Consider the following 25,906-nt stretch of genomic DNA (forward strand, 5'->3'; position numbering starts at 1 on the left):
GACAGATGGAAGAGAAAACACTGGATCTGGAGAAAAGACACTCACATGAACTAACACAGTAAGCCAAATATATACACAAAATAAAACCGTCAGCTCAACATATCAAAGTACAAAGTCCCAAAAACATCATAATGCAAATACTTCTTTCCGGGCCCCTACACTCTACCAATGCCCAATAAAAAGCTATATCTTCCCACCCTAGTCTCTATATGTCTATATTATACAAGTGAAAAAAGAAGTTATGTCTTACCATAACGCTCCATCTGTGTTGTCAATCTTCAATCATCCTTGACTCTTGGGACAGAGTCCTCAGCAATCTAAATCCAGGGAGGTCTCACAGAAGAATATTCCTGAGCAACATCGAACCAAATGACGCTCGTCCCCTAGAGACCAGACCTAGCTTGCAATAAGTAATAAAGGTATGAGGGGAAGTCCAGGTATACTATAATGTGGTGTTGTACACCTTGGAGAAGTGGACAAAGATGTCTTTCTTGTTTTCTAACAAACAATCTGATGTTGTCAATCTTCACTCAGTCCTTGACTCTTGCATTTGGTTCCGTATCTCGGAACCAACTCGGCCGCTACTCCAGCTCGTGCCCTCCAAAAACTCTCAAGCTAAAGTTATACCCATAATGCTCCTCACAAAATTAACTCGGATCGAGTTTCCATAAAAACGTGACAGACTGGAAATAACAGACTAGAGACCATATCTGTATTCCTAACAGGAAGGAATCATTTTTTCAAAAAAGATCCATTCTACCAAGAAACCGAAGGGCAGGGGGAAGGAGGGTGGGGATGTCAAGAATGAGTAAAGATCGACAACACAGATGGAATGTTATGGTAAGACATAACTTCCTTATCTGATGTTGTCAATCTTCACTCAATTCTTGACTCTTGGGACAGAGTCCCCAGCTACCTAAATCCAGGGAGGTCTCACGGAAGAATATTCCTGAGTACCATCGAATCAAATGATGCTTGTTCCCCTAGAGACCAGATCTAGCTTGTAATAAAGATATGAGGGGAAGCCCAGGTAGCCGCTGCACAAATGTCATCAACTGAAGCTCTGGAATGAAAAACTGCAGAAGTGGCTACTGCTCTAGTTGAATTTGCTTTGACAGGTCCAGGTAATTGCACCTTCTTCTACCTAACTCCAGGGAGGTTCATAGGTTCATAGGTTCATACTAGGCTATCTGCCCTAGGGCATTTATAAGCCTAGCCAGAATGTGTTTGGCTTTCGCCACCCATTTTAAATTTATTTTGCTATGCCCTTTTTCGAGGTTAGTATACTGTGCCTCTATCTAACAGTGACACAGAAGTGATACCCGGGGTAAACCTACGATCTCCCATCCACTCATCAAGATTCCTCTTGAAGAGAGTCAATGAGGGACTCTGCCTAACCTGGACTGGGATTTTATTCCAGAGTGAAGGGAGCCTCTGGGTTATGAATCTGTCCCTCCAGCATGTCCTATTTATTTCAGTGCTGAGGTTCAAGTCTCTCGGCGTAGCTCGATGGGATTTGGATTTTCTGAGGTGCAGCATGTCCATTAATTCCGGGTTGGACATGGCTTTATCGTCAGGCACAGATCTCCTCTGAACAGGCGGTATGCCACTGAGTAGAGCTGGAGTTTCTTTAACCGGGCAGCATATGGCATCTGTTTGAGCCCTTTGATCCTCTTGGTGAGGTACTTTTGGGGTCTTTCCAGTTGCTGCAGGTGTCTGGTAAGGTACATCCCAAAGGGGCATTGTACTCAATTATGGGCCTGATGAGGGATGAGTAAAGAGGCACGATGACCTCCCTGATCTAGATGTGAATCCCTTCATGATTAGGTGGGCTATATAAAATGTTTTTCTAACCACTTTGGCCACATGGTTGTCAAATGAGAGATTGCTATCAACTTGGGTCCCCAGGTCCCTAATTACTTCTTCTGTACTTAATGGATTTCCACCTATGTGGTAATTTGTGGGCACTTTGTTTTTGCCAAAGGGATGACTATACACTTTTGGCATTTAGCTTGAGGCCATGGCTCTGGCACCAGTTGTCTGTTTCTATGAGGCCCTTTTGGAGGATGCTTGTGTCGGCTGGAGAGTCGATTATGGCACCCAGTTTGCAGTCATCTGCGAACTTGGTCAGCCACAGTCCTTCCGTGTTGGCCTGTACCTCCGAGAAATATATACCGAACAAGAGAGGTCCCAGAACTGAGCCTTGTGGGACACCACTTGTAACTGGTTTGGAGTCTGACATGGCTCCAGCAATTCTAACCATGTGGGTTCTGTCCTTGAGCCAGTTTGCAATCCATCTAGTGACATAGGGGTTTATATTTAAGCTGGTGAGCTTATCTATAATGCCCGAGTGGGGTATTGTATCGAAGGCTTTTGCGAGGTCCAGGTAGGCTGTGTGGACCACCTTCCCTCGTCAATGGCCTTGGTGACTGTTTCAAAGAAATCAACCAGGTTTAAGAGGCAGGATCTGCCCTTAACAAAGCCGAACTGGGTAGGATCCAGTGTTTGTAGGTCCCCAATATCTTTATTTATGAGGTCCATGATGATCCTTTCCATAGCTTTGCAGACCAAGCTAGTCAGGCTTATGGGGCGATAGTTTCCAGGATCCGTTGAGGCACCACCTTTATGGAGAGGGACCACTGTTGCTGTACGCCACTCTTTGGGCACATATCCTGTAGTAAGGCTGAGATTGAACAGTAGTTTTATGTTTGGGTTTAGCTCTTCTTTGAGTTTATGTAGGACGCAGCCCGGGACACCATCTGGTCCCATTGATGCTGTGTTTTTTGCTTTGGAGAGGGCGGCTCTTACCTGAGCATCTGAGATGTCAGGGGCAGCACTCTGCTGGGATAGATATTTGCCCTTTTGGTGGGGAGGGGGGGGGAGAAGTTTGCGCTGAACCTGTCAGCTAGGATGTTGGCAATGTCTACTTTGGTTCGGTGTATTTTTTGTCATTTTGGACTAATTCTGAGCATATCTGGGAATTACCACCCAGGTTCCTAACATAACTAAAGAAAGCCTTGTGATTATCCTTAGTGTCCTGTGCAATTTTTCTCTCCAAGCTGGCCTTAGACAATTTTATGTGTGCCCGTAGTTTTTTGCTAATAATGATCAGTGATGCCTTCCCTTTTTGGGATTTTGCTTTATCATTTAGTAGCTTCCTCCTTCTATTGTATAGTTTGTTTATGGCTGGGGTCCACCAGACAGGACGTCTGCCTTTGGAGGATTGGGTCTTGGTTTTATTTGGGATCGCATGATCCATGCATTCCTGAAGGTGTTCATAGAATGCGTTTATAAAGGATTCTGCGGTCTGGGCTGCATTTTCCACAGGCCCGGGGGCTTTGAAGGATTCCACCTCAGTTTTGAGGAGTGTAAAATTTGCTTTAGAGAAGTTTTTCACTGTGGTTTTCTGGGCAGGGGTGGGGTCGGGATGTGAATATCCAGTGAGATTAGTTTATGGTCTGATCTTACCAGTGAGGGATACACTTCTGGTCTGGAGCATAGAGTCCCCATGTTGGTGATGATCAGGTCCAGTATGTTTTCCCCTCTTGTGGGAGTGGTAACAAGTTGTTCCATAGCATTTGAGTTTATAAATTCTAGGAACCTTTGGGCTAGGGTGTTGGAGCTAGAGTAATGCTCCCAGTCTATGTTTGGGTAGTTGAAGTCGCCCAATATAATGGTGTTTGGAGAGACCTTCATATTTTCCAGTGTTCTCAGGAAGGCCGAGTGGGGTTCCTGGGTTTGGGAGGGTGGTCTGTAGCAGGCTATAAACTGGAAGGCAGTTTTACCCACTGTTAGTTGCACATGGATAGTCTCTGATGCTTCGTGCTTTGCCACCAACCTGGAGGTGTGGGTATCTTTGATGAATATCGATACTCCCCTCCTTTTGTGGTTCGGTCCAAGTTTTGGGGCGAAAAGCATGGTATGAGGTATAACCTGGTAGTGCTGGGGTGCTCTCGGGAGCCCTGAACCAGGTTTCTGTTACTGCACAGATATCGATGTTCTCCATGCTAAGGAGAGTTTCGAGTGCGTGCATCTTGAGGTTTAGACTTCTGGCGTTGAGTAGCATTACTCTTAGTTTCTTATCCCTTGTGATACCTATGGAGGTGGGTTTGTCTTTTGAGCCTTGCCTAAAAAGGCACTATGGGGGTAGCAAGAGCCTTTGCCAATATCCGAAAGCCCAGGGGTGACAGGTGCAAGCCGTCCCTAGCGAAGCATCGTGGCTTGTCGAGCATATCATCCCAAGCTGACAGACATTGGATCCCCTTTGAATGACACCAGTACTTAAGCCAATTGTTGAAATTGATCATCTTGTCTTCATATTGTGGCATCATTCTTGGTGAGGGTAAGATGCTGCTCAAGGTCAGGGTCATACCGGCCTGGGCTACATGCTCAGAGAGCTCCTTTATGTCTCTTTTCATGTAGTCCTGGGAGGTGCGTCTCAGGTCATTCACACCAGCATGGACAATGACTGAGTCATATTTGTACTTGCCTTGGAGTGACCTGAGTGCTTGTGTTATGTGGCGGATCCTAGCACCCGACAGGCTGCTCACCGTGACCCTCTCCTTGTTCAGCCTGGTGAGCGGGACGTCAGTGTGCCTGACGATAGAGTCACCTATTACAAGTGTATCAGGTGTGTTGTTTAGTCTTAAGGGCTGTGACTGTTTGGCACACTGGCTTTGTGAGATATGTGTTGCACGTGTTTTGTTTTGGGGTAGCGGCTGCTTGGGTGTCTGCTTTGGAGGTCTCTGCTGCTTCAGCAGATCTTTATTTAGAGCCTCCGAGTATGTTTTTGTGTGATTATGTGTTTGGTTTGCTGTCGTGGTAGGTCTATGTGAGACTGGAATTGTAGTGAGTATGGTTTCCTTCTCCTCCTGACTGGTTATGCCAGTACTGAGTTGAGAGAGCTTAGCCTCCAGTTTGGCTATATGGTTGCATCTCTCACATGTGTTGGAATTTGTTGGGAGGAGGAGAGGGTTGTCTGTGTACATGAGGCAGTTGTAACATTGCCTCAAGATTCCCAGATTCACCAGCTGGACCGGAGAGGAGATTGACAACTGACCTTTGGACATGCTAGAATAATATTGGGAATTCCTTAATAATTGAAAACCAGGGCCAGTGGGGAGTGAGGGTGTAGTGCTTTTAATTTTTAGTGCTGACTTATATAATTGCTTTAGTGAGCAAGTGCCAGGTAACTTAAGTGCAATGTGTTACAGGTAACTTAAATGCAAAAATGACAAACAGTAACTTACTTTCAAGTGAAACAAGGAAATAAGTACAGTAAGCAATGCAGATATCACTAGTGAGCCACAGAAGCACTGAGAAGCCGCGTATTAGGTGGAATTAGCATTCCAGGGAAATAACAAGCAAACAAACAACAAGCATATAAACAAAGCTATAAGGTCTCATGGAAGAATATTCCTGAGCAACAACAAATGAAAGTTATACAGTCTTTAAGCCACTTTGATTAAGTAACTTTAGAAACAGACTTTCCCATGTAAGCAGAAGAAAAGGAAATAAACAACTGGTCTGATTTTCTGATTTCCTTTGTTCTGTGAAGGTAAAAACACAATTGTCTATGAACATCTCGTAAATGAAGATAATATTCACCCTTGTTAGAAAAATTGGGGTAGAAGACTGGGAGTTGAATAGTCTGATTGACATTGTCTTCTGACACTACCTTAGGTAGAAAAGAGGCATTTTTTTTCTTAAAGCAATCCTGTCTTTGTGAAAAATAAGGTATAGAGATTTGCAAGATAATGCCTGAATCTCAGAAATTCTTCTTGCGGAAGTAATAGCTGTCAGTAATACAGTTTTTCAAGATAAAAACTTCAGATCGCAAGTCACTGCAGGTTCAAAAGGGAGACTAATTACTGACTGAGGTAAGAGATTCAAGTCCCAAGGAGCAGAGGGATCTTTATATGGCGGTCTGAGCATCAAAGTTCCTTTGAGAAAGGCTTTGCAGAGTTTATAGGACATTAATGTTGAGTCATTCAAACCATTATGAAAATCTGAAAATCTGAAACAGCAGCTAGATGCACTTGTATGGTTGAGGCAGAAGCTCCTGCTTCAAAAAGTAATGTTAAGAACTCCAAGATCTTATCGACTGGTGCTGAAAAAGGATCAAGATTCATCTGCAAAGCCCAATTTGAAAACTTTTTCCACTTACTGAAGTATAACTTTCTAGTCAAAGGTTTGTGGGAGACTAGAACAATTCTTTGAACTGGGGAAGCAAGAGTCGAATTCCTGGCAATCACTGGAACTGGAGAAGCCACACAGTCAGCTTGAGACTGGGCAGATTTGGATGAATTAGTCCATCTGGATGGGACAAAAGGTCTGGATCTGGGTCCAGTGTCCAAAGCTTCCAAATTAGGTGAGGCCAAAGACAGATAAACCAGACCTGATGAGGTCAGAATGGGGCAATGAGAATTATTTTGTTCTTAGACCTGTAGGCTTTCTTTAGAAAATGAGATATGAGAGGAAATGGGGGAAAGGCATGCAATAGACCAGGGGGGAACAATCATGGAGAAGAGCATCCCTTGGTGACTCCCCCAGTGGGGGAATAGGTCAAAGTAGCTGCTGCACTTGTTCAGGGGGGGGTGCAAACAGATCACAGCAGGGCCTGCCCCAGAGGTGAAATATCTTTTCCGCCATTACTGGATTGAGAGACCACTCGTGAGGCATTAAGATGGTTCTGCTCAATCTGTCTGCAATCATGTTGGAACTTCCCGGAATATGCATTGCACCTAAAAAGCAGTCAGACGAATCACCCATTTCCATACTCTGAGTACTTCTCGACAAAGAAGGTAAGACCTTGTTCCCCCTTGCTTGTTGCTGTACTAGACTACTGACATGTTGTCTGTTTGAATCACAATTGCCCCTGAGGGGAGGATATCTTGGAATGCCTGCTACTCTAAGAGCGCTGCCCTAATCTCTAGAACATTAATGGGCAAATTGGACTCTCATTGGGATCATGAGCCTTGGACTGCCTTTCCCAGATAATGCCCCCTCACCCCATCTGGGATGTGTCCATGGTCACGATGGCTTGAGGTGGAAGAGGAACAAAGGGTCCGCCTGACAACATTTTGTTAGAGTGAAGCCACCAACTTAGGTCTCTCTTGCACAAGTTGGTGATTAATATCGGATGGGACATTGGCTGATTCAGTAAATACCACTGACCATTGACCAAGAGCCATTGAAGAATCTGTATGTGAAATCAGGCCAGAGGAACTAGAGTAATGAAAGCTGACACTGATCCTAGCATTTAAAGTAACAGACGTGCAGTCACCTTTTTACTGTGAATAATCTGATTCAGTTGTGATCTGATTCTTTGAAGTTTCCAATGGCTGAGTTGGGTCTATGTGTAGCTTTTCATAGTTTACAGTGATTCCTAACGTGGAACACGTTTGAAGAACGCAGTCTCTTGTCTTTAAAAGTAGATGCTGGTGGAAGCGGAGGGACACCAGTCATCTAAATATGGAAACACATGGAATCCTTGCAGTCTGAAGTGAGCTGCTACCACTGCCATGCATTTTCTGAACACCCTGGGGCTGTGGTGAGACCAAACGGCAGGGCTCTGAACTGGTAATGACTCGTTCCCAGCCCGAAATGCAGGAATTTTCTGGATCGCTTGTCCATTTTTATATGGTAATACGCATCCTGAAAATCTACTGAGCACATACAATTGTCTTTTTCCAAAAATGGAACTTTTTGTTTTCTTGATAATTCCTAATGAACTTTTAACTACTTAAAACTTTCCTCTGGCATTTCTCTTACTTACTAACCACTTTCTCCTGCTTCCTTCCCTCCATCCACTTTCCTTCTACTTCTTTCTCTCTAATCTTCTTCTTTTTACTTTCCATCCTATCTAGTTTTCCCTCCCCATCTCCCCTATGTAGTACAAAGTATGCCTTTTATCCCTTTCTTCCTCTCTCTCTCTCTCTCTCTCCACATATATATATATATATATATATATATATATATATATATATATATATATATATATATATATATATATATACACATGCTTTTTTATTCTATATAATGCCTGGATTTACTTGCGTTCTGAGGTGCTCATAACTATATAATTTTTGCACTATTTTGTTTTGCATAGTTTTGTGTCATGTTATTGTCTGTATTATGAACATGCTTAACTTTGCTGTTAGCATAAAGTTATATCAGCTCTAACAATTTCCTACAATTTTTAGGTACATTTTCTACCAATTTCAGTTTTGTAATTCTCGAGCTTTTTTGGAAATTTTTATGGAAACGTCTTGAAACTTTAAGTGTTACTGTTACCTTGGAGCTTTTTTCCCCATGCCTCCACTGAAAATGGGCTTTTTTGGCCTAGTGGACTTTCCTGCTAAACAAATGCCAATAAATAAATAAGTATAGACTGAACCATGACCATCCCGAATTTGGTTTGTTGATCTGATTTATTCAATTGGCTGAGATCCAGAATCGGTCTCCAGCCCCCTGTTTTCTCTAGCACTAAAAAGAATCTTGAGTAAACTCTGGATCCTATCCGGTCTGATGGGACTGCTTGCATGACTCTTTTGTTGACCAGTTTTTGAACTTCCAAGACTGCTGCATCCCTCTGACTGGGTGGAACATCTGGAATTCTCTTCAATTGTTTTTTCTTTTTTTTTTTTTTTTGAGAAGGGTATACGGTAACCTCTGGTGATGATCCTCTGCACCCAGTTATCTGTTGTTATCTTGAACCAGGTGGGAAGGTGCAAAGATAATCGTCCCCTGACTGCCTCCAGAGGATGGCAATTGGGCCTCCTTTCAGGAGCGCTGATAAGAGTTACCAGGGAAAGGATCCCTGGAAACCTGATTGCATGGGCCACCTCTGCCTTGAGCATGGCGTCTTCCATTTTGACTTCCTCCTCTGCCCCGGGAGAAGTCGTTGCCGCATGAGTCTTGGAAAGGCCCTTGGGAATTTTTGAACCATAGCTTTCCACTTCTTTGGTTCCTGGAGTAGGGGCATTGAGGAGTGGAGAAGTGTATGCCCATGGCAGAAAGGGTCTTGCCATTCTTCTCACATCTAGCCAGGGTATATAACTTTAGGGCCAAAAATGGGATGTTCCGTCAAACGGAGCATTGATGAAAGAAGACTTAAATAGCGCCACAAACTCACATAAGCGCATCCAGGTGTGTCTCCTAATAGCTACGTCTGTACCCACTGCCCTTGTTGTCCCTTTGGTTGCATGTGCAATGAACCTCATGGTTGAATTATAAACAGAGTCAAAGGTTGCTAGCTGAGAAGTCACCTTTTCTCTAACTCCTTCAGCTACTGCTCCTGTCAGAGTATCTGAAAGTTCTTTTTATCAGATCTGGTTTAAGTCTAATGAAATGTGCCATGAAATTCAAGGACCTTAGTGTGAAAGTCAATGAAGAGTATACACGCTTCCTAAATCTATCCATCATCCTTTATTAGAAGGATGAATAGTAGGACTATCATCTGCAAGTTCCTTTTTTGTGGCTGCCACTACCACCATGGCATCAACTGGTATTCCTTTCTCCCAATGCTGCTGATCTTCGGGAGCTAACAAAATACAATCTGGTCTCTTCAGGATTGGTTTGATAGAGTCAGGTATCAGATCATAAGCAGGTGGAGAGATCCAGGAGGTAGAGGGTCAGGTGTGGAAAGCCTCTAGGTATACCAATTCCTCAGATGAGATTGAAGGGAAGTCAAGCCACTCCTCTGTTTCAGGATTTCAAGAAAGTCACAGAAGAAGACATCTTCTGGGGGTGACCTTGGGGAACCTTCCCCTTCATCAAAATTGATGTCTTCAGTGAAAGACTCTTAAGGGGAGTCTAACTGCTTCCTTTTGCACTTTCTCTTCAGGGGTACCTCTTTGGAGGGATGGGTCAGAGTGGCATCTGAAGAGGAGATGACCACAACAGTTGGACCCTGAGGCTTCAGTGCCTGCTGTTCCAGGGTAGAGGCTGGAGGAAGCTCTGGGCAAGGGGAAGGGCAAGGTTGTAGAGTGGTGTTAACTGCGTGCCCACAGTGGACAATGCCTTCTCCATAGCTTGGAAGGCTGGCCCCCCAGTAGATGAGTGGGAGCCCAGAACTGAAATAGACTGCTTTGGAACTGAGATCCTACACTGCACCCAAGCCTCCTCCGAAGCTGGCATCGAGCTAACGTGTGCTGATGCCCCGAGAGGCATGGACAACTCCAACAACCCCAGAGTAGATCCATGCCCCCTGGAACTGGCAACGAAGTTGTGAGCCTGGGAGGTCTCCGGTTCTGACAGAACTGAAGAGCTCAAGGCCATTTTCGGTGCCAGAGAAGAAACTCTGACTGGCACTGAGTCAGTCGAAACTGGGACTGTAGGAACCAGAAATTATGTACGTCCAGTTGGGGTCAGAAGAGGAATAGTTACTGGGGCTGAAAAGGGTAAGCTTCCCAAGCTAGGGTGGCTGGGAACAGTTGAAGAGGACAATCTCCTTGCCACCAAGAGCTGATTCACCAGCCTCAAGATATCAGATTCTGTGAGGCTCTTGGTGGAACGGGACCAACGGGGATCTGTATTTGTCCAAGAAGGGACTAGGAGGTCAGTCTATGAAGGGATCCACTGAAGGAGAGTACCTGGTATGAGGTAATTCTTTAAGCATAAATTGTTTCGGTTCCAAAGTAATTGGAGGAGTGACAGTATAGGACAGCACCCAAACAGTTGGTGCAGAAGCAGACACGGATGGCACTGAAGACATATCCATTTTCCGAGATGGTTCCAAAGGAACTTTTGGATCCAGGGATTTGTTATGCACTATAGAAAATAGTGCCAAAGATTCTGTTGGCACTGAATTGCTCTTCGTCAAAACATTCTAAGAAGAGGAGCAAGATGAAGAAATAGATCTAATATCCGTTTTAGACTCAGATGAACCAGATATGGCTCATCGAAAGCAGTTTTAATAAGATCCTTTAGGATAAACTTATTTTTTCTCTCAGTAAGGGCCTAGTGACTGAAGCCATGACAGATGACACAGTCTTCTTGAAGGCGCACCAGGCCCAAACAGTACACACATAAGGAGTGCCTACCAGAATTTGATAATTTACCTTTGTACTTCTGGCATCTTTTGAAGTCAGAAGTTTCCTTTTATTTGTCGGCCATTTCCAAGCCCACATGCATGCACACATAACCAAGGAAGAAAAGCAACCTATATAAAGTTCAGACTTTTAAGGTTGGAAGGCATAAGAACAATGTTACAAAAGATTACCTGATGGTAAAGAAGAAAGGAAAGAAGGGGAGTAAAGAGAGAGGGAAGGTACCAATGAGGCTATGAAGAGTTACCTTAAATGGTAAGAGAAAGAAATATGTACAATGGTAATATTAGATGAACACAGACATGTTAAAGAGCGATAGCAGGAAGAGGAGCTGGGTATTACCAAGGAAAGAAATCACCAATAAAGTGAACAAAAGGGAAAAAATGTTATGGACTAGCAAAGAAATAGCTTGCTTGAGAGCTATTTAGATAAACGCGTCTGGCACTGGAAAGCAGCAAACGAGATCTGAAGTAATTCTGTGAGGAGCATTATGGGTATAAGCTTAGCTTGAGAGTTTTTGGAGGCAAGAGTTGGAGTAACACCTGAGTCAGTTCTGAGATACGGAACCAAACCCAAGAGTCAAGGACTGAGTGAAGATTGACAACATCAGATTGTTTGTTAGAAAACAAGAAAGACACCTACTATGTCCACTTCTCCAAGGTGTACAACACCACATTATAGTATAGCATTTGCAACAAAGCAAACTCTGATATGATGAAACACTTGCTATATATGAAAATGAATTTGCAAAAGTGATACTCTATCATCTGGCAAAAGAACATATGAATAGTACTGTTTCCTACAAAAATATCTTAATTGCCACCATTACAGCTCCAGTGTTAAGCATATGACTTAATGACTTTCAAGAAGCTCAGCTTCCATAACCCATGATGTTGATTTTCGAAGTTAATGACTATTGTTTTTCAACTGTAAGGGGAAGCTTATTCCATAATCATAATCTTAGAAGGTGCTGTGTAATTCATCTGTTACTGGGTTTTTTTTTTTTTTAGTGATATGTATTTTTAGTATTAAGTTCCATAGCACGATCTTAATGCATCTAAAGGTGCAGGCAGGTGCATTCAAAAAAGAATGAGTCAGATATTTTATTACAGACCAAGGAGATTTAAGTAAGGTACAAGAGAATGTAATATCAACTTTTAAAGCCTTCCAGAATAGTTCAAATTATACATCCTTATGATTTTTCTAGTAAGGAGTAATTGTACAGACTGCTTGAGGTAGACTGTTTAAAGGCTACAAAATGTAGTATTATATTCAATGGCTTGGATCAATGAGATATAAGTGGCACAATGATCTTCCTCAAATGAACAGACATACCCTTTAAAACTAGACAGGCTTCAGTATATTCTTTTCTGACTACAGTGGATACAAGATAGTCAAGAGTTTAAACTGCTGCCTACCACTGTATTTAGCTCTTTAATAATGATTTTATGATTTGACAATTTATTTTGCAATTCTAATTTATCTCTTTTTCACCAAGTCTCAAAATGCTCCATACAGACATTAAAGATGAGGTGATTACAACTGCACTAGATGTAAATTTTTGTAGACGATGTTCGGAAATTTCTAAATGACACAAGTGAAAAATATATTATTGTTGCCTTCAACCTCTGAAATCACCTACAGTTCATAGATTCTGAAGATCTGATATAAAATCGTCTAAAGTTATTTTTATAATAACGGACACCTTTTTTTTGCTATTACATATTTTATATTTATAAATTTTTTATGTTTTATTATTCAACATCAAAATAAAAAAATGAATTTAAAAAAGCACATTCTTGTATTGCCACAGCATTAGCTGCAGAAAAACAACAAATGTGCTGCATATGGGAATACCGACATGGGCATGTGTACATTCAATGTACATTGGACAGATGTCTCCAATGAACTGCTTCAGTGCAGCAGCACATCTCCACCAAACAGTAGTATACAATGGATTTTTTAAAGAAAAAAATGTTTCTCAAACTAGTTGTGATCATCACTAGCTGAAAAGCAACGAGGCCAGATTTACCCACTCCTTACAAAATTTACCCACTTTGGTTTTAACCCCATGGATACACCTCACTAGTCATGGGTAAACACTGCTTTCACTGCTGGTCAAGTTATGATTATTATCACATTATGTCACTGGATAACACCCATAAATGAATAATTTTAGGAATATGTTTTAGCAGTTTGAATTTTCCTCTTAACAGATATACTTACTATGTTTGTTTGTCTTTTCAGCTTTTCCCGGTTAGGGGTCGCCACAGCGGAACTCCGGTCCGCTAATGATTGGCTGTCGATTTTTATGGTGCCAAGTTGCCAGCCTGACGCCCAACCTTCAGCGAAGGCACGCCCATTCACGCATGTCTTTCATAGGCCACTCGACCATGTGGAGGACATGCAGACTTCACACAGAAGGCACTCCAGATAAAGATCATCCGTGGTGGTACAGCGGTAGCATTGTTGCCTCACAGCAAGAGGTTCTCCTGTTTGACTCTCAGCTGGAGTACTTTCTGTGTGGAGTCCGCATGTCCTCCCTGTGGTCGAGTGGCCAACAAAAGACATGCGTGAATGGGCATGCCTTCGCTAAAGGTTGGGTGTTGGGCTGGCAACTCGGCACCATACAAATTGACTACCAATCATTAGTGGAAGATAAGTAAGTAAGTAAGATATACTTACTATGTTTATGCTGACTTAATGAAATATTAAATCCAGTGATTTCCAGTACATCTATCTGGCTAGCCAGCACACTTCAACCCTAGTAAAAAAAATCTCTCATTAACAGAAGGAAAAAAGCAAACAGGAAGGCATCAAAGCAACTTCTCACAGTAAAGCCAGTCTGATGTTATGCATCTCTATGGGTTGCTTTGGCTGAAAGTGTTATTTGTCATTTGTTTTTTTAAGTTTTATTTATTTTTGTGACCATATGCCCTAGACCCAGCATCAGCTTCTTCCACACATCACGGAAGTCAGAGTGAATACATAAACTTTAGCTTCCTACCATTTCTAACCATCTATAACAATATATCCGACTCATCAGTGCCAACTTGGCAATATTTAATGCTTCTACACTATCACCATGCCTCTAATTCAGATACTTTCCTTACAACATGTTTTTATCCATCTAGCCTTCCTGGACACCTACTGACTTACTTATTCCCATCCTATGTGGTGTAGGATCCCATAACATTATATGGTAGGAATTCTTCCCTTTTAATGTGGGGAGCACCTTGCTGGTTACCACATTATTGCAGGTGGGGAGGTAAAAGCTGAATGTCATTTTGTCATTATACATAAAGTTTCAATTTTGGTGGCTGCCAAAAGAGCAATTGCTAGAAAATGGAAATCATTTAAACCAACTGTATTTAAAGTATTGACTACTGTAACAGAATTAAAAGAAGTGGAATCTGTAGAAAACAATAGTAGTAAATTACATAAAAATAAATAGAAATTGTGGGAACAATGCATGCAGAATAATGGTCTGAAGGAGGAGTGAGGTTTAAGGGAAGGAAGGAAATGAGCAATTTATGTAATGTTGGACATATGATAGTTATACAAAAGAACATATGTAATGCATAATGTATTTAACTGGGGACAAGTTAATGTTTTTTTATATACATGTATGTATACCTATGTTTTCAGTGATAATAAATGTGTTAAAAACAATGTACCACAACACAGTGATGTAGTTTTTCTGTCTTTATAAGGTACAAAATATCATCTGCAAATAAACCCAACTTTTCTTGATTACCATACCAATTATATCCTTTAATTTCTGAATCCCTTGTTTTCTTTGCCAATTACTCTAAATATAATGCAAAGAACAATGGAGAAAGAGGACATCCCTGCTAGGTTTCTCTGTTCAGACACAACTTATCAGACAGGAACCCTTCCACTTTATTTTTTTTCTCATATATATTCCAAATTAACTTTATTATATCATGGACTGCAAATGCTTTTACTGCACTAGTCATAACATTCTAGCTTACTCTGCTGAATGCTTTCTCTGCTTCAAGACCCACCAACAACAGTGATATTTTCTTACATTCTGCTTCCCTCTGGATCATCGTTTTATTTATGTTGCCACATGACTGTAATACCCCCTCCCCCCAACAAAACCACAATGATCCATATTTATCACTTTTGGCAACAACTTTGCCATTCTTTTAGCTATTATGGATATAAACAATTAATAATAATAACTGTTTAACACTGAAATGGACCTATATGAAGCTGGATCTGATGGGTCGTTATCATCTTTAGGTATTACAGCCGCCACAGCTTTCTTGCAGGATGTCGGTGCTTCCCCTCCTTTAATAATACTGTTAACAAAACCTTACAGATCTTTATCACATTCTTCCCTCCTAGCTTCCAGAATATCTCTAATAACTCTACAGGAGGTTTGCTATTTTTCTTCTTACAAGCTCCCTAAGCTTGGCAACTACCCTTTCTACTTTCTGTTGCCTAAGTCACTGTGCTAAATGTTTTTGTGCTCTAGAAATATTATCAAAAAACTGTTGCTTAACAAAAATCTTTCGAAACTTATGCATATTATCCAGATAACCCCTTATTTTCTCTTTAGTACTTTGCAATTTCTCTTCTTGTTCTGTGAGATTCCTTTTATTCGGCAATACTCTATCCTTTGTCAACCTCTCTAAATAATTCTTGCTATTTCTTAAACATATCTCCTTTTATTTTATTTCTACTTAATTTGTAAACTCCACTTTCATTTTATCCCACTCACTAGCTATAACTTCTGAAGAAAATTCTATCTTTCCTAATAACTCTTGGATAATTTTCACTACCCATTTTTACATCATTACTTTGCATTTTTATCTTAGTTGTTACTGGAACATGGTCTGAAATAGTTACTGGATGTGTCAAAGCTTTCAATAAAATACACATTCTCCTGTGAAATTTCTATTTAGTCTAGCCCAGTTATTTTACCTTGTGGAATAATATGTAAATTCTCCCTAAGTTTCTACTACTGAATTCACATCTTCCTTACCAAATATTTTCAAACATTTCTTCAAAATTTTACCCTCTTTTGTTTTATTTCCCTTCTAGGTCCACCAGATGCATCCTCACTGTTGTAAAATCAAGTTCCAGTCTACACCTATAGGTAATATTCACTGCTGAAAGCTAATTATTTCTCCCAAAGTTTTCTTAACTTCCACAATAGCAATTTTATTTGGACTATAAATACATTCCAGCATAATTTTCTTCCCTTGGCAGTAGTCCTTTACTGCCAAAAATCTATTATTACCATTTTTCCCCTCTCCTCTCACTACTGGAGCTCCTCTAGCAATTTGTGTAAGTACTCCCCTTTTCCTTTGTCCCTAATATTCTGCTGAATATCAATCCTGAAATCCTTTCTTTATGAAACTCACATGCTCACTTCCTTACAAATGTTTCAGCTGCAGCATTGCTACATGCACTTGGCATTTCTTAATATAATTCAATACTCATCTTTTTGCCTAATTTCAGTGAGGTCATTCTTATTCCAAAATAATATGGATGGCATAGCCATTGTGATAAGAAGTTATTACACCCATCTATTATATATGCCAGCTTTCTAAAATGTCTGTTTCCAGGTTTTGTGTTACATAACACCCACTTATGTCTGTCAGGTTGATCCTTTATACAGTTGTTTCTTGTTATCTTCATTTGAACTTATATTTTTCAAGACATTTTGTTTTAATGAAAACCATCAAATATAAAATCAATACACCCCCAGAACACTCCCATAGCCTATTAACTTAAAACAAACACACAAAACTGCATACATCTTCAAATAATGAAGTTGAACCCTCCTGGGAACAACTGTTACAAATCAAAAAATGCACCCAAAGGCATCACCTAAACTAAAATTAAGGTTATTCATGTTAAAGTGCTTGTTATGGTCTGTGCTCCTACTTAAACTAATTGCTGTCTGTTCTTGTCTTATCTTTATTCCCCTCCAAGATGTGAAAAACAGCTTATATACTTTCAGAAAACATTAACTTTTTGCCTTAAGAAAAAAAGTGCACTGGTTATCTTTAAAAATAAAATTGTACACTGTTCTATAATTGTTTCAGATTTTAACCTTATAAATTTGATTACCTGATTGAATAACACTGTAACTGCAGAACATTTAAACTTTGTTAGCAAGACCATGCATATCTATGAAACTATATGAATCTATATGGCATTTGTAAGTACCACTATTTAAGTATCTCTATTTTATATTTATTTTGCTAGTATCACTGAAAAAAAGAAGTTATGTCTTACTATAATGTTCCATCTGTGTTGTAGATCTTTATTCATTCATTACTGTTAGGACTTTGGTTCCATCCTCGGAACTGACACAGCCGTTACCAAGCTCGCACCAGCCAAAAACTCTCAAATAAGACCTACCCACAATGCCCCTCTCATAGTCTCTTCAGATCGAGTTTGCCCGCCATTATAGTATAGAAGTAATAAATGTGATAGTAGGTGGCTCTGCCTGAGCAAATACCTTAACTCATAAAGAAATCCTAAATTCCACCAGGAGTCCAGGCAGGGGGAAGGAGGGCGGGAAGTAATGAATGAATGAAGATCTACAACACAGATGGAATGTTATGGTAAGACATAACTTCTTTAGCTGATGTTGTAAATTTTTATTCATTCCTTACTGTTAGGGCAGAGTCCCCCAGCTACTTGAGTCCTGGGTGGCCCTAAGGAAGGACATTCCGGAGCACCATAGAACTAAAGGATGCTCGTCCCCTAGAGGCCAAATCCAATTTGTAATGAGTGATAAAGGTATGAGGTCTTGCCCAAGTAGCTGCTGCGCAGATATCATGACAGAGGCTCTGGAATGAAAAGCCACTTAAGTAGCCATTGATCTAGTAGAGTGAGCCTTTATTCTGGAAGGTAAGGGTACTTTGTTCTGATGGTAGATAAAAGTAATGGCGTTTCTGAGCTAAGAAGATAAAGTCATTTTGGAAACAGGTTTACCCAATATGGGTCCTGCAAAGGCCACAAACAGTTGATCCGTTTTTCTGAAATATTTAGTTTTGTCCAAGTAGAAACGAAGTTGCCTATGAACATCGAGGGTATGAAGAAGGTATTCCCTTCTATTTGAATGCTGAGGAAAGAAAACCGGTAGGTCAATAGATTGATTAATGGAAAACCTAGACATGACCTTGGGCAAAAAGAAAGGGTCAGTACATAGGGACACTCTTATCCTATGAAAAACCAAGTAAGGTCTCTTGACACTCAAGGCCTGCAACTCAGATACTCTTCTCGCTGAGGTAAGGGCTACTAGAAGTGGAGTCTTCCAAGACAAAAAAATTATATCACAGGAGTTAGAGGGCTTGAAGGGAGGACTTGTTAATGACTGAAGCACCAAAGACAAGTCTCATGGCTCTATAGGAGGCTTGACCAGAGGTTTAATATGTAATACTTCTTTCATGAAGGTTTTGCACAGTCGGTGTGACATAACAGAAGAACTGTCAATTCCATTGTGAAAATTTGCAATAGCCACTAAATGCACTGTAACTGTCGATGCTGAAGCTCCTGTGTGTAATAGGGTAGACAGGTATTGTAGGATCTTCTGAATAGGCATGGAGAAGGGGTCTATGTTATGTTCTTTGGCCCATCTAGAGAACCTAGTCCACTTATTAGAATAAATTTTCCTGGTGGAAAGTTTGTGTGACTCCAGAAGAATCTCGCTAACAGGGGATGAATATCAGGTAGCCTGGCAATCACTGGAAGTGGAGAAACCAAGCTGTAAGCTTGAGGCTGTGGAGACTGGGGTGAATCAGTCCCTGAGGATGAGACAGCAGACCTTGGGATTGATCCAGGATCCACAGGCTGTGAATCAGATGAGGCCATAGGAAAGGGAACCAGACTTGACAGGGCCAATAAGGAGCAATGAGGATCACTCTGCTTCTCAACCTTTGAGCTTTCTGGAGGAATTTCGGGATGAGGGGAAATGGGGGAAAGGCATACAGCAGACCCGGGGGCCAATTGTGCATCAGAGCATCCCTTGGTGACTCCCCCTGTGGTGGAATCAGGGCAAAATATCTTCTGCATTTGTTGTTTAGGGGAGAAGCAAACAGGTCCCAGCAAGGCCTGCCCCAACGGCAAAAGATCTGATCTGCTATTATAGGACTGAGGGACCACTCGTGAGGCATCAAAATGTTCCTACTCAGATTGTCCGCAATAAGATTGGAACTCCAGGGAATGTGCATTGCTATGAGAAAGTGGTTGGAAGCCATGCAACGCTAAGAGAACTGCCCTCAAATCCAGGACATTTATGTGCAAATTGGCCTCCATGGGGGACCAGGTGCCTTGGACTGTCTTTCCCCTCCTGGAAATGCTCCCCCCACCCTAACAGGGAAGCGTCCATGGTCACCATGGCCCTGAGCTGGGGAAAGCAGAACAGTCGACATCAAAGATTTGATTCTGGCTTCATCCACCAAAGCATTTCTTTCTTGCAAAGGTTTGTAAGGCATATCATGTGGTCGAGTGGACGGGTTAAGATTGACCATTGTGATGAAAGGAGCCACTGTACTAGTCTCATGTGCAACCTCGCCAGTGGTATTAAGGTAATGGTTGCTGCCATAGATCCCAATAGCTGTAGTACAAGGCGTGCTGGCACAAATGTCTGTGGAAGGAGGACTTGAATCTGGCTTCTTATTTTTGACAGCCTGTGAGGAGGAAGGGAAGCTTGACAGGACGTTGTGTCAAAGATCGCTCCAATGAATTCCAGTGCTCTTGTTTGGGAAATTTATGACTTGACCATGTTGATAGTGATACCTAAGTGAAGAGCAAGGCCTTGAGTGTAAGAGAGACTGAGAATGAGGAGATTCCTGGTCATGGCAGTAATGAGCCAATCGTCTAAATATGGAAACACCTGGAATCCCTGTAGCCGGAGATGAGCTACTATGACTACCATACATTTGGTGAACACTCTGGGGATTGTCGAGAGGCCAAAGAGCAGTACCCTGAACTGATGGTGATTGCCACCCAGCCAGAAACAGAGAAATCTCCAGGAGTGTTTGTCCATCTTTATGTGGTAATACGTGTCCTGGATGTCTATAGAGCACATCCAGTTGTCCTTCCCCAGAAAGGGGAGAATGGACTGTACCATGACCATCTGGAATTTTTAAGATTTTATGAATTTGTTTAGTAAGCTGAGATTCAGGACTGGTCTCCAGTCCCCTGTCTTTTTTGGCACTAAAAAGAAGCTAGAGTAAAACCCGAATCCTCTTTGGTCTGGTGGGACTGGCTGGATGACTCTTTTTCTTAGCAGCTTTTCGATTTCTAAGGCTGCAGCATCCCTTTGACTGGGTGGGACATCAGGGATTCATTTTACGGGTCTTGGAGTAAGATCGAATGGGATATGATAGCCTCTGGATATTATTGTCTGCACCCACGCATCCATTGTTATGAGTTGCCAGGTCTGTAGGTGCAAGGAAAATCGACCCCTGACTGCTTCCAGAGGAAAGCAATCGGACCGCTGTTCAGGAGCACTGGAAGGGTCGGCCAGAGAAGGAATCTCTAGCTCCCTGGTTGCGCGGGCCCCCTCTGCCCCAGGGGGATTGCTCTTCATGAGTGTCACGAAAAATCCTTGGGACTTCTTGAACCACAATTTTCCTCCCCTCTGATTCCTAGAGTAGGATCTCTGGGGGGTGGAAAATGTATGCCCACAGCAGACAAGGTCTTGCCATCCTTCTCACTACGTGATAGTGTGTCTCTTACTTTGGGACCAAAAAGGGAAGATTCGTCAACAGGCACGTTGACGAAGGAAGATTTAAAGGGGTCTGCAGTCACACAAATGCATCCAAACATGCCATCTCATGAAGATGCCTGATGTGGCTACTCGAGCTGCCCCCTCGGTAGGGTGAGAAATCAAGCGCATTGAAGAGTTCGATATGGATTCCAGGGTAGCTAGCTGAGAGGCAACAATATCATGCACCTCCTCAGGCAGTACCCCCGCCAAAGAGGCAGACATTTCTGAGATTAGGTCTCTTTGGAGGCGAGTAAAGTGTACCAAATAATTCAGCTACCAAATGGCAAAGGCCACAGAAGAGTAGGCCCACTTCCCCAGTCTGTCCATAGCCCAAGACTCCCTGTTCGGGGGATGAACAGTGGAACTATCTTCTGCCAGTTCCCTCTTGGTGGCTACCGCCATGACCATGGAATCGACTACCAGTTGTTTGGACCAAATGAGTTGGTCATTAGGAGTGGATAAAATTTTATCTGGCCTCCGGGGGACAGGTTCTATGTTGTCAGGAGCCTTCCAGGTATGCTGCACAATAAGCTCATCCACTGGTGGGGTCACCCAGGAAGTAGATGGCTGAGCACAGAAGGCCTGTAAAAACACCGATTCCTCCAAAGAAGGGTTGGAGGGCTTCCAGTCTCCCCTCTGCTTGAGGATCTCGAGAATGTCTCCAAATGAGACGTCTTCCAGGGGAGACCTTGGGAACCCTCCTCCCTCATTGTAATCGGTGTCTTCAGTGATGGATTCCTCAGGGGAATCAAGATGCTTCCTCTTGCAAAGTTTCTTCCGGGGTGGCTCCCCAGTGGGATCTTCTGAGGAGGACTCTGGAGAAATGGTTCCCTTCAAGGGAAGGTCTTGTGGCTCCCGTGCTCGGGGTCCCAGAGTAGGGGGTTGGGACAGCTGCCTGCTAGGGGGGGTTCTGGTGTCGATGCCAATGATGCCAACTGTGAGCCTGTTGAAGCAAGGACCCTCTCCATCACCTGGAAAGCAGGCCCGCCCGTGGAGGGATGGGAGCCCGGAACCGAAAAGGACAACCTCAGAACTAGGGTCACACCCCAACATGAGGAGCCCACCTCCAGGTGAGGAGCTCCGAGAGGACCGGTAGCTGCCGGGGGAGCCGTGGCCATAGACGGCGCCACCAAAAAAATAGGCGCCGAACTAGGTGCCACGGTGCTGACAGCCCAATCACTGCTCTGAGAGTGCGCCAGTTCCAAAGAGTAATCGGTGCTGACAGGGAAGCCTCCGCTGTTGGAGTTGAGACAGAATTCACCAGGATGGCCATCAGTACCAAAGTCTCCGAGACCTGGGAGGAGGCCAGAGGTGGATATACAAGTAAATACGCCACGAGAGCTTCCAATCCAAGAGGGAGGGAAGACCTAACCACGGTGGATAATCCTCTAGCTGCCAAAAGCTGGTCCACACCCCTCACTACATCTTGTTCTGAAAGACTCCTGGTGGATCTGAAGGAAGCTGCCAATGGAGATTCTGGCCTCTCAAGAAATGGGCTAAATTGCTGTTCCAAAAAGGGGTCATAAGAGGGAGAATACCTGATTCTGGGAAGGTGTTCAACCTTCCGAACTGACGGTGTCAGTATCAGTGGAGCCATATAAGACATCAGCACCATGGCCGGGGATGGTGCTGATGCAGGTACAGTAGTCGGAGCCTGTGTCAAAAACAAAGTCGGCACCAAGGGGGATGGTGCCGACACTGGTACAGTGGTTGGAGTCTGAGTCAAAATTAAAGGTGGCACCAAGGAAGAAGACATGCACCCTGGTGCCGACTCAGTTCTGTGGAGAACGGAGATGTCGGAACTGAGTGACTCCGTTTCTCTTTATGTTTTTTCATGTCTTTATGCTTAGGAGGTGGTGAGACCTCCATCTTAGAAAGAACCTCCAAGAAGGGTGTTTTCAGCATACCCTTAAGAATAAGTTTGTTCTTGCATTCAGCTAGAGTTCTGTTGCTGAGGCTAGAACAAATGTCACAGGAAATGTTAATGTGGTCAATGCCCAAACAATAAACACAGCAGGCTTGACTATGAGAGTTGGGCATTTTACGCCCGCAGTTATCACACTGCTTGAACCCAAGCTTAGCCTTATCCGACATAATAACATGCTCATACTATCACACAATAAACTAAACTACTAAACAAGAAAGATAAGGGGATAGTACAAAACTGTGTGCATTTTTTTTTTACAGAAGGCTAGGAAAAAAGTACCAACAATGGTACCAAGAAATACAAGAAAGGTAAGAGAAGGGCCTACTAGGAAGGGAAAAGGGAGTAGTACCAACGATGGTACGAAAGAATTACCAAGGTAGTGGGTAGGGATAACCTTAGACTAGAACGAACTGGCTAATTAACACTAAGAGCTCCAAAAAAAACAAAACAAAAAGCTACACTTAGCTAGAGAGACGGCTTGGCACATCTGACAAGGAACACGGCAAACGAGATCTGGAAAGACTAAGAGAGGGGCATTGTGGGTAGGTCTTAGCGGAGAGGTTTTAGCTGACATGAGCTTGGTAACGTTTTTGTCAGTTCTGAGGATGGAACTGAAGTCCTAACAGTAAGGAATGAATAAAGATTTACATCAGATTGAGGGTTTAAAGGCTATTCAGCTTGGAAGTTTGCTCCTAAAACACAAACAAATGAAATTATGAATCTTAGGAACATGAAGAACCCATAAAACATTTTCAGTTTTGTAATACTTTAAACATTCATTTTCACTGAAAAAGTGGTATTATATGTTAATTTCAGAGAATTATAAAATTGCTTTTAAACATTACTTACCAGAAGGGCTGTACGGCCATGTGGCCTTTATTACAGCAGAATCTTTCAAGGCTGCACTAACTGTCCTGCCTTTCTTCCATATATCACCTGTATAACCTCCTGTAAAAACATACTCTGGCCTCAGAATAGCACTGTGACACAGTAACTGCTTCAATCTAAAATTTAAAAAAGCAAAAAAAATTACTTAATACAGCAATAGTCAAAAATGATTCAACAAAAAGAAAGCTCAGAAGAAAAAATTAAATGAAAGAGGTATTTAAAAATGAGCAAGACTGTGCAAAGCACTAAATAATGTGATAATTTTTGTTACATTTCCCCAGCTTCACAGCCTGTGGCTAGACATGTGTCTAAAATAGCTGTATTAGCACATGACATGAAACTCAGCAAGTTTAAAAAAAATCCTATTACAATAAGTAGTGCTTCATACAAAGTTATTTGTTTGTGAATATCTAATATACATATCAGAAAAATGTTTATGTGGCTAGCAATTTATAGGCAATATTAAAAATACTAACTACAATTGAGAAATTCAGGAATAATATAATCCACTGATATGAAATACTGGAAATTGCAATGGTGACAGAAATGTTTAACTCCCCATAGTCTGCATTCAATTATGTCATCAAACAACCACAGAAAAGTGGATATAAATGTCAATGAAGTTAAATAAAAGTACCACTGTGTGTGGGTACTTACCACACTTGATGAGCTTTGATGTAGAGTCGCAAGCAATACCTGGGCTTGTATGACCAACACTAGTTATCCTTCACCATTTTTAATGCCATGGAACATTACCCTGCACAAGGTTGTGACATATATAATGTCTGTATGTCTGTCAAGTTGCTCAGTCCAGACTCTAACAACATCTGCTTGAGTTGGTGATAGCTCAGGAGGATGCAAAAGATCCCGTGGCACCTATCAAAAAGAGTAGGGGAAGTTCCTCAGTGCATTGGCCAACCTCCCAAGTAGTACAAATACCACTCAGGTCTCCCATGAAAAGAGGCCATTAGTGGGACAAACACAGTCAATAGTAAAAAAAAAAATCCAAAGCCTGGAAACGTTGAGGTAAAATGCAGCGTTTATTCCAAACAGGAAGAAAATCATAAAGCCTTCGGGATCAACCCTTCATCAGTGTGTAAAAAAGAAATCAAATGCCTTAAAAAGTAAATTCAAACCATAAAACTAACCACATGACACAGTTGTATTAAGCACTTCAATTTAAAGACACATATACAGGTAAAATGTTACTGAAAGTCAGTATAGCTATAAAATAAATAAAACATTTAACTAAGACCCATCCACACAAGATGTAATTCAAAGTTAACTGTCTTCTTTTTAGAATAGGTTTAATGCTTACTGCTGTATTTAAACCTGGAAAACAATCAGCTTCTAAAAGTGTGATCCATGAATATTCACATACTTCTAACTCATTAAGATCCCCTTTTTTTACTTCTGTCTGATGTCAATCACCCTAAAGTTAAATGTATGTGTACTTCCTTTCTCCCTCATATGCTTGCCCAAAGCATTAGTTGCTACCTCTCTATGTATTTCAGATTTATGTTCAATAATTCTGTCCTTCAACTTTCTTGTGCATTTCCCAATGGCAGCGGTATTACAAGTTGCAAAACACCTGAAAATATATTTCTTCTTAGTATTAGGATGTATAAATTCACAACTTGTATTTATATCATCACAGCAGATGCAATTATAACAAGGAAATGTACCCTATTTTCTACTTATGTTCAACTTTTTATTATTTTTAAAGTCTTTTTATCATAATCTTTGTTTCAAATTCAGACAGGTACGATATGAAAACATGGGGCCTCTCCAACTATTCTGATTATCTCAGGCATGTTTTTAAGAATACCCCAATTGTTTCTAATAATTTTCTTAACACCCTCTGATCTACGAAAATATGTTGTGACATAGAGTATATTATTATTTTTAGTAGAATTATGACCAGAATTAACATGGCAAGTATTACTAGAAAAGTGGGGTCTTGCTTTGCCTGTTTTTTCCATAACAATTTCATCTGCTGCACATCTTAATAATGAGTTATTATAACCACAGCATTCAAACTCTGTGGTCATTCTATCCAGTTCAAATTTAAAATAGCCCTCATCTGTGTTTAGTTGACTAGTTCTTAACATTAATTATATCCACCAAAGACAAGAAAATTGTTTAGTACCACAAACGACCAGGAATTATACCTCCAAGTTCTTTTATTTCAACAGCAAATAAAATGTCATAAAACTGAAAAGCACAGAAATAAATCGCTCTTAGCGCCTCGGCTTAAAACAGCCTTTACAGAGTAAA

At 41.7% G+C, this 25,906-nt stretch overlaps 1 protein-coding gene across 1 annotated transcript in view; it reads right to left on the reverse strand.

Moving 5' to 3' along the window:
* NOXRED1 (NADP dependent oxidoreductase domain containing 1) overlaps positions 1-25,906 on the reverse strand; it is an 858,863-nt gene that overhangs the window by 181,758 nt on the left and 651,199 nt on the right. The window contains exon 5 of the mRNA XM_044073909.1: positions 23,591-23,745. Within this exon, the coding sequence (XP_043929844.1) occupies positions 23,591-23,745 (155 nt within the window). The remainder of the gene's footprint in view (positions 1-23,590; positions 23,746-25,906) is intronic.

Source organism: Protopterus annectens, chromosome 6.part0, assembly GCF_019279795.1.
Source record: "Protopterus annectens isolate FY-2018-M chromosome 6.part0, PAN1.0, whole genome shotgun sequence".
Taxonomy (NCBI): domain Eukaryota; kingdom Metazoa; phylum Chordata; order Ceratodontiformes; family Protopteridae; genus Protopterus; species Protopterus annectens.